Genomic DNA, 9,660 nt, shown 5'->3' on the forward strand with positions numbered 1-9,660 from the left:
AAAAAAAAAACATAGCCTGGAGGCAGGCACATTGCAGTTATACCAGCCTTGGATACTCTGCTCATAAACCCCTGACTGCAGCTACATGTGCAAAGTTGCCACACCCAGCCCCCCGCCTTACTGTAAATCCCGGGAGCCCACTGGGGCCTGGCAATCCTGGCGCTCCGGGTGTCCCTGGGTCACCTGGTTCTCCTTTCTCCCCAGTTGGGCCGTCTAGACCCTACAGAGTGACAAAGACCTATGTTAGTGAAGCTATGGTACTGTTCGGAGCATCTGTGACCAGCGGTGGCATGCAGGTGTGGGTCCTTTCCTCCAGGGCAGGTGCTGGGAGGGTGCGCATTTCACAGAAAGGAACAACCGAGGGACAGAGAAGGTCCCCATATCATGTTGCTGGCCTGACTGGCCTGGGCTGTTTTTCCCTCTGTCTCATGCAACCTCTCCTATAGGGCTTCTGCATGCTTCAAAAGAGGGCAGTTTCACATCTGAAATGCCGTCTCCTTCCTACTAGACCAGCCAGGTGTCTGGGGAGGCATTATTCTCCCCATTTTAGAGACTAGGAAACCAAGTCTCTGCAAGGCTCTGTGACTTTCCAAGGTCACGGACAGGTGATGATAAAAGAGGACCCAGGTCTCTTGAGTCAGGAAATTGGCCTTCATAAAGTAAGTGGATCTGGGGGCCTCTGGGTGAACCCTCCACTCTCATTCCTGGCTCCAGCATTCTAGGCAGTGTGGGCAATGTGCAGAGCAGGAGTGAAGGTGGGAGCAGAGTACATGCAGTGACAGACAGAGACAAAGGGTCCCACCCCAGTACCATCCACTCACCGGGGAGCCTGCGTGTCCCATCTCCCCTCTTTCCCCCTTCTCTCCTGGGCTCCCTGTGAGTCCATCATCTCCTTTTATTCCTGGAGGCCCATCCTTTCCTGGAGGTCCTTGTGGGCCAGGGGGCCCCATGTCTCCCGGTTTTCCCCGAGGCCCCTTTGGAAAAGAGCAACAATGCTTGTTAGACCCCATCCATGATGGAGAGGGAGGCAGAGAACTCCAGAACAGGGGTCCCAAGAGCAGGCAGACCTGGCTCTTTGGAGCTTGGCTGGGCATGGGCAGAGCCATCCAGGGGTCCTTGGCCAAGGCCCATCCTATCCCCACAGGGTCTGCCTGGCTTCAGCACTGTGAGGCTCAGCTTGACCTTTGTAGTGCTGGCTGCTCTCCCCTTTGCCCCTCTTCTCCTGTCCACACCACGATTCCGTGTTTGTTCCAGAACCTTCCTGCCCCTTCTCCCACTTCCCCAAGCCTTGGATCATTTTCTGTTCTTACCTTTTCCCCATCGAGACCTGGAGGGCCTGGTAGTCCAATCTCCCCCTGCAGCCAGAACAACTAAAGGTCACTTTAAGAGCCGGAAGTACAGATATTGGTAACTGCCATTGATATGACACTTCCTACCAGATGGGCATCTTCTCAGCACTTGTACACACAGCTCTCCCCTGGAATCCTCACCACCACCCCTCACCCCTAAGGAGTGTGCTTTTATCATCTGTGTCAAGCAGACAGAGGAGGATCCCAAAGCACAGACCCCACTCAATTGACAGTGGGACCAATAGTCCAGTCCCATCTTTGTTTTTAAGTATGACCTCCCCTTGCTGGGCAGCTGTGTCAGTGAGCCCGGGGCACTGGCTTCAGCAGGAAAGGGGTTATTATGTTTGCCTTCCTATCTTCTACCAACCCAGTCCTTGTTGTCCTGGCCACTCGTAAGTCTTTGTATCAATGGAAGCCCCTTTGGGTTGGGTAGCTGTCAAGAAGGCATGGCTTCTGCTTTTAATACAGGTGAATGCACAGCCCATCACCTGGCAAAGCTATGTGGGTGTTAATGAGAGGAGTGAAGAGGGTGAGGTGGTGGATGCCTTGATGTGTCAGGGGAGGGCCTTTGAGATGAACTAGAAAAGAAGAAATGCTCTGAAGGGTAGAGAAGGGAAGAAATTTGCTTGCAGGCTAGAGGCCCCATGACCACAAGAGGTCTACCCAATCTCCCTCTGTCGAGTTGATTTCCACTCTTCCCACTAATTGTGACAATTTAAGACAGAGCAGAATTGTCTCATTATTTCTGAGGCTGCTAATCTTTGTGGGAGTAGATTGCCACATCTTTCTTCCATGAGGCATGGGGTTTAGAGTACCTGGTGGATTGGAACCGCGACCCTTTTGTCTAACAGCTGAGTGCTTACCCACTGTGCCATCAGGGCGCCTTGAACACAGGACAGGTAGGCAAAATTGCACAACCCTTTGAGAAAACGCACCAGGGTCTAGTGGCGGGTAATGTATAAGGTCGGCAAAGATGGAGGAGGGGAAGTAGGAGATTAAACTGGGACTCAAAGCCGCACTCCCTGATGGGCAACTTGGGGTCACAGCTAGGGAGCTGTTTTGGATGGAGGCAAGTGCAGACACAAGCACCACCATATCAAAGGGGCCTATGACTTACAGGAGCCTACGAAGGATGTGGGGATGGAGGGCTGAGGACTGGGAGGAGGGGCTGCACCACTGGTGTCTGGAAGCTTCTGGAAGAATTACAGGGGGACCTGGGTGCTGAAGGCCCTGGGCAGATAAGCGTGTAGGATGGGCAGTCCTGGTCACTGCACAGGGGTCGTGGTCCCTCTGCAGGGTTTTCCCTCTGCAGGGTCTTCATACCCCACCCCATGGAAACAAGCCTTACCTTCTGGCCTGGAACCCCTGGAGCTCCAGGTGGGCCGATTTGCCCAGGAAGACCAGGGGGGCCCTAGGAAGGAAAAGAAAGCCATGTGGAGTTTTCTGACTGGGGATGGAGTGGCCCATCCCTAGGTGGATAAAAGTGGAAACTGGGTGGCAGAGAACAGAGGATCATACTTTCTTCAGTAATAGAGTGGCTTAGTTGTTATTTTAGGAAATAAGATGGGGAATCAAAAAATGTCAAATAGGCAAGCAACAGGCAGGGTATGGAGACCATAGGGACCTCTCCCTCTTCCCTATAGGTATCCCTGAGGGACCCGTTGGGCTTCAAGAACACAAATCTGCCCTATTCTGATGACTCAAGATGCTCCAAAAAAATAATCCATATGTTTATTAGCAAGTGAAAAAAAAGGGAACACTATTAGCAATTAACAAAGGATTGAGCACCAGTGTCCACAGCGATGTGGATGAATCTCAATCATACTCAGCATCTGCACTAGAGAAGTCAGATAAGAAAGTCTACACACTGTGTGAGTCCATTAATGTTGTTGTTGTTGTTAGGTGCCGTTGAGTCAAGCACAACTCATAGAGACCCAATGAGAAACAGATCTGAACTCTGTCCTATCCTGTATGATCCTCCTCTTCACAAGCAACTAGAAAAGACAAATCTATGCTAGTGTGACAGAGCACAGATCAGAGCTGGTATATGACTGAGGGGGTGGGGGACACTGACTCCTAAAGGCCCTGAAGGAACTTTCTGGAGGGATGGTGGACTGGTTGCTATAGATCCGTCAGGACTCATAGAAGTCGACATTTAAAACAGGTACATTTTATTACATTTCAGTGACATCTCATAGCTGATTTTAAGAAAAAAGATATACTTCCAGAAAAGTTTGCTTCCAAAAGCTATGCCAAGCAATGTATTTTAATGTTTCCCCACGAAGCTCATCAGTTGCTGAATCACATTACGGGATAGCGGCTTCTGAGCTTGGACCTGGTCTGACTGGTGTTTGCTTCCCAGCTTGTTGTTTTGTGTGTCCTGTGGTGTAGGGCCACTACAAAGATTTTTTTTTCCTTTATAAATTTTTGTTTCTTTACTTGTTACTACATATATTAAGTGGGATGAAATTCCAGTACTTTGAGAATCTTGTACTCTTTGCTCCCCTGTATGTGTACAACCTGAATTTGACATCCACTTATTGGTCAGGTGCAGGTGAGAGCACTGATTTCCAGGGAAGGAGGATCCGTGGAGAGTCACTACTGGTCTTGTCTTTCAGGGTTATGGATCCTATTTGTTGAAGGTTAAGGAAAAAGAGGAACATAAACCTTCCTCCTTGATACCCCTATTTCCTTGGCCCAGTTGTAAACAAAACTAACAAACCAGCTGCCAATCTAGAAGACTGTGACGCATGGTGACCCCACGGGGGTCACACTGTGCTCCACAGTATTTTCAGTGGCTGGTTTTCTTTTGAGGAGCCTCTGGGTGGACGTGAATCTGCAACCTTTCAGTTGGCTGCAGTATGATAGCCATTTGCACCTCCCTAGGCACACCTGCAGTTGAGAACTAGATCCAGCATTTCTAGTGGCGCTGACGTTGTATCTGTGAAACCCCATGACAGGAAGGCGCCGCGGCTCGGGGGCAGCTCAGAAGCCCCTCCCTCACCTACTGGCTGAAGGGGAGAACTCACATCCTTGCTTCCAAGATGCCTCCCTTACAATCCCAGCCCAGTGCACAACCTTGCTTCCAGGCCGCCTCCCCTACAATCCCAGCCCAGTGGCCAAGGAAAGCAAAGAATGAGGAAGACTTACCATCAAGGCCAGTGTTCGGATTTCCTAAAAAGCCAATATCACACTGTCAGTTGAAGAGCAAAGAAAGAACAATCTAGACGGTCACATCTGTCAAGTCAAAGGTACATGGGACAGCGGAGGGTGGGAGGAAGAGAAAGACCTTTCTAGACGGGCCTTCACGGTCTCCAGCCCCCCCATCCCCACAAGCCTTTCACTAACCTCCACCACAATTGCTGAACATTCACCCTTTTACAAACTAATGGCTGCTCTGAAGTCTGTTCTAGAATGAACGCAGATATGAACCAAAATGGACCGTCAACACTTCCTTCACTTTCCACAAGGTTTCTCACTGTTTCTAAATTGTCTAGTGGGGGCCCTTTCTTGTTCTTCTTTCCCCAGAACTCTAAGTTCAAGGTTCTGACATATACTTTAACTTGAAATGAATGAAATATAAAAAATATGGACTACTCAAAAAAGAAATCAGATGGAGGCTGCTGGTTTATAAAAAGAACGACACACATAGTAATAATTCTTTGACACAGCGATTTTCAAGCCAGGGTGAGTATTTTGCCTGCTTATCCCGCAAAACCATGTAGAAATGCCTGGAGACTTTTTGTTTGTTTGTATGTAAGTTCTGGTGCTATTATAGCATTGAGTGAGTGGAGACCAGGGCTGCTGCCAAACACACCTCTCAGTGCGCAAGACTAGAAAGGAGTAGAATAATGGCTGCTGTGCTAGGGCTGAGAATTTCCTGCTTTACGGAATTGCTAGCTTATGAATGTAAAATGTGATTAAGTTAACAAAAATCCCCACTCCTAGGAAGATACATTCTCTTATGTGCCTGCACTGACTAGGCTCTCAGAACCCACAGGATGCCAGGGTGCTCCAATCATGGCTCTAATGCCCACCACCAGCCAACTTGCCAGCTGTGCCCAGGCAGAGAGCCAGCCCATCTGACCAGGATGCCAAAGGATGAGGACAATTGCCTGAGCCTGCACACGAGATGACCAAAGGAGAGGAAGCAAGGGAGAACCTCGCTCCTAGGAGCTCCCCTCAGTGGGCTGGCCTCTGGGGCATACAGAGGAACATGACCATTATCATGGTCCTGAGCCCTGAGGTCCGGGAGGACATGCATGTTGCCAGCCTCTGGCTACACCCCACTCACCTGGAGAGCCTCGTTGATGTTTCCATTGTAATCCACCAGCTCCCCTTTCCCTGGTTCTCCCTTGGAGCCCTATAAGACAAATTAGATCTCAACCAAGGGTTTTGACCAGGAGGGAAAGATGGGTCACTTCTGCCTGTGACCTGTCAAAGAAGGACTGCATCACAGTGATGACACCTGGTTGCCTCCCTAAGTGGCTTTCGGCAGCTGGCATACGAGGGGTTCCAAATACTTTCAGAAGATGCCCAGGAATTTCATAATAAACACAAGAAAACTCCATTTAGAAATCTGACTACATAGCCCTCAAGTGGACTGCTTCCAATCAGTACTGTGGCCTCAGACCTCCCGCCCGGTGACAGAATGCCCCTCCTTTCCTTTCTCCCCAAGACCAAGCCCCAGGGAGGTGAGATGCACATACCTTGGGGCCAGCTGGTCCCTGTTCTCCAGCTGCTCCAGGCTCTCCCTGTTACATGACAAAATGGGAATGAAGTAGAGGCAGAGCTGGGCCATGCACTGTTGTTCTCAGATGGGCCATACGTCAGAGACCAAGGAGGGGCCTGCAGCTCTTGCTACTCAGGTTGACTGAACACAGACCTGCCCATGAAAGATCTCAGCCCCCTTCAGGAAGCACCCCCTGAACACCAGATAAGCCTAATCCTCCCACCTGACACTTGAGGACATCCTGTCTCGTACTCTTTGCTCGTGACTGCCTGGCCCTCTTTACCAAGTTCCCTAGACCAGCAACATCTTTAGTAGCAGCAACTAGATCTTTCAATTCTTTTCTGATCTTGTGCAAGGACCTAATAGATTTGTGCCAATTGCCTCAGTAATTGCTAATTATCATGGAGAAAATGCAAACTGCAGGGTATTAGAGAAACAAGGACATGTGACTGAGGGTGGGGTGATAGGATTTGCTGTTAATTGAAAACGTGACAGAACTATCCAGAAGAAATTAAGAGAGTGGAGTAAATTAAAAACAAAACAAAACAAAACACACCCTCAAATCATACTTCCAATTGTCCGATAACAGGACAGAACAGAAATAAACTATAGGATATCTACAAGGAGAGTGAATAAGCTCTCTACCCAAACTAAGAAGACTATATAAAGGTTTAATAAACACTAAAGCACTAACAAAAACACAGATACACATTCCTTTGGTATTCCCTGCTTTCAGCCAAGATGCATCTAACATTAGCTACAATATCCCTAGTACCACGACCCCTTCTAAACCCAGCCTGGACTTCTGGCAGTTCTCTGCTGATGTTGTTCCAGTCATTTTTGGATAATCTTCAGTAGAATCTTGCTTGCATGTGAAATCAGCAATATTGTTCTATCGTTTCCACACTCTGTTGGGTCACCCTTCTTTGGGATGGGAACCAAGTGGTTGTTCTCCAGATTTCTTGGCACAACTTAGTGAGCATGTCCAGGGCAGCATCTGCTTGCTGAAATATCTCAATTGGTATACCATCTATTCCTGGGGCCTTATTTTTGCTATTTCCTTCAAAGCAGACTGAACTTCTTCCTTCATCACCATAGGCTCTTGCTCATATGTTGATTCATGAAATTCTTCTGTGTCTGCCAATTCCTTTAGATACAGTGACTCAGTATATTCTTTCCATCTTCTTTTAATACTTCCTAGATCATTTAATGTTCTGCCTAAAGCATCCTTGATTATAGTAACTCGAGGTTTGAGTTTGTTCTTCAGTTCCTTGAGCTTAAGAAATGATGAGCGAGTTCGGCCCTTTTGATTTTCTGACTCCAACTCTTTGCACATTTCATTGCACGTTTTACTTTGTCATCCCGTGATGCCTTTTGAAATCTTCTATTCAACTCTTTAGTATTTTAAATTCTTCCTCGTGCTTTGGCTTCTCGGCGCTCCAGTGCATTTTTCAGAGTCTCTTCTGACATCCATTTTGGTCTTCTCTCCCTCTTCTGTCTTTGCAATGACTGTTTGCATTCTTCCTGGATGATAGGTTTGATATCCTCCCACAACTCTTCTGGTCTTCGCTCATTAGTGTTCAAGGCCTCAAACCTGTTCTCGAGATGGTTCTGAAATTCAGGTGGGATAAACTCAAAGTCATATTTTGGTTCCCGTGGATTCGGTTTAATTTTCCTCAGCTTCAGCTTGAACTTGAATATGAGTAGTTAGTTGGTGGTCTGTTCCACACCAACTCCTGGCCTAGTTTTCAGAGCTGATATTGAGCTTCTCCAGAGGTTCTTTCAGCTGATGTAATCGATCTGATTCCTATGCATACCATCAGGTGAAATCCATGTATATAACCTGCGTTTATGTCTCTTAAAAAATTATTTGCTATGAATAAGTCATCGTGCAAAATTCAATCATTCTCTCTCCAGTTCCATTTCTGTCATTGAGTCCATGTTTTCCAACTACTGAATCTTCTTCCCTGTTCCCAACTTTTGCATTCCAGTCACCCACTATTATCAATGCATCTTGATTGCACGTTTGATCGAAATCCAACTGTAAAAGTTGGTAAAAATCTTCTATTTCCTCTTTGTGCTAATGAGAAATCTATACTTGGACCAAGAGGCAGTTGTCAGAACAGAGCAAGGAAACACTGCATGGTTCAAAATTGGGAAGGACGTATGCCAGGGATGTGTCCTGTCCCCATACCTTTTCAACCTGTATGCAGAACAGATTATACAGGTGGCTGGGCTCTATGAGGAGAAGTGTGGTGTCAGGATTGGTGGAAGATTCATCAATAATCTGCGTTATACAGATGACACAACCCTGCTTGCTGAAACTGAGGAGGACCTGAAGCGCTTGCTGTAGAGGGTCAAGGACTGCAGCCTCCAGTATGGATTGAGGCTCAATGTCAAGAAGACAAAGATTCTCACCACTGGACCAATTGGCAGCATCAGGATGGATGGTGAAGAGATTGACATTGTTCACAGCTTTCGTTTGCTTGGCTCAACAGTCAACACTCTCGGCCGGCACCAGTAGCCAGGAAATTAAAAGACGTATTGCCATGGGAAAGTCTGCTGTTAGGGACCTTTCCAAAGTACTGAAGAGCAATGGTGTCTCTCTGGAGACTAAGGTGCATCTGATACAGGCCATGGTCTTTGCTATCCACTTGTTATGCACCAGATAGTTGGACAGTCACTAAGGAGGATAGAAGGAGAATTGATGTCTTTCAGCTGTGGTGCTGGAGAAGAGTATTGAGGGTACCATGGACTGCTAGGAAAACAAACAGATTCATCCTTGAAAGAGTCAAACTGGGTGGCTCCCTGGAGGCAAGGATCCTGAGACTCCATCTAACATACTTTGGACATGTTGTGAGGAGGGACCGGTCCTTGGAGAGGGACATCATGCTTCGGAGAGTGGAGGGACGGCGCAGGAGAGAAAGGCCCTCTATGAGGTGTACTGATTCAGTGATTGGGGTAATTGGGATGGGTGTATTGGAGACAGTGCAATTGGCACAGGACAGAGCAGAGTTTAGGGCTGTTGTACATAGGGTCGCTATGCATTGCAAGTGACTTGACGGCACGTAACAACAACAACAACAACAAAGCACTAACAGTGAAGAAAGTCTGACAATACGAGCTCAGCTTGGAGGAGTATGTGGGACAGAGAAATCAGTACCCTCACAATAAAAACATGAATGGACGGCAACAGTACATTACTACATAGCAGTAATCACACTGAACAAAATGGTTTAAATGCTCCAGTCAAGAGAAAGAGAGCGGCAAGATGGATCCCCCAAACAGAAAACTGAACCCCCAAATCAGCAGAGGGGATATGAAAGGCCGTTACATGCCATCTCCAAGAGATTAACCTTAGACACAAAAATGCAAATCAAAAAATAAGGAAAAGAAATCAAGCGGATGGCAACCTGAAAATAGTAGCATATGCTAAGTAAACTCAGTCCCATAAGCACAATTACTGTACAAGACCATTATTGTAGAAATGTTGTTGTTGTTATGTGCCATCGAGTCGCTTGCGACTCATAGAGACCCTATGTACAACAGCCCTAAACCCTGCTCTATCCTGTGCCAATC

The 9,660-nt window shown here is 47.4% G+C and overlaps 1 protein-coding gene across 6 annotated transcripts in view; it reads right to left on the reverse strand.

The window, feature by feature from the left end:
- The window catches only part of COL13A1 (collagen, type XIII, alpha 1), a 197,571-nt gene that overhangs the window by 36,859 nt on the left and 151,052 nt on the right, over positions 1-9,660 (reverse strand). For all 6 annotated transcript variants that reach the window (XM_006888990.1, XM_006888991.1, XM_006888988.1 and 3 more), the window contains 6 exons: positions 6,059-6,103; positions 5,644-5,712; positions 4,500-4,523; positions 2,698-2,760; positions 1,311-1,355; positions 822-974 (listed from right to left, as the gene is read on the reverse strand). In XM_006888990.1, the coding sequence (XP_006889052.1) occupies positions 822-974; positions 1,311-1,355; positions 2,698-2,760; positions 4,500-4,523; positions 5,644-5,712; positions 6,059-6,103 (399 nt within the window). The remainder of the gene's footprint in view (positions 1-821; positions 975-1,310; positions 1,356-2,697; positions 2,761-4,499; positions 4,524-5,643; positions 5,713-6,058; positions 6,104-9,660) is intronic.

Source organism: Elephantulus edwardii, unplaced genomic scaffold (genome assembly GCF_000299155.1).
Source record: "Elephantulus edwardii isolate Elephantulus edwardi_28Jun2011 unplaced genomic scaffold, EleEdw1.0 scaffold00074, whole genome shotgun sequence".
NCBI classification, from domain to species: domain Eukaryota; kingdom Metazoa; phylum Chordata; class Mammalia; order Macroscelidea; family Macroscelididae; genus Elephantulus; species Elephantulus edwardii.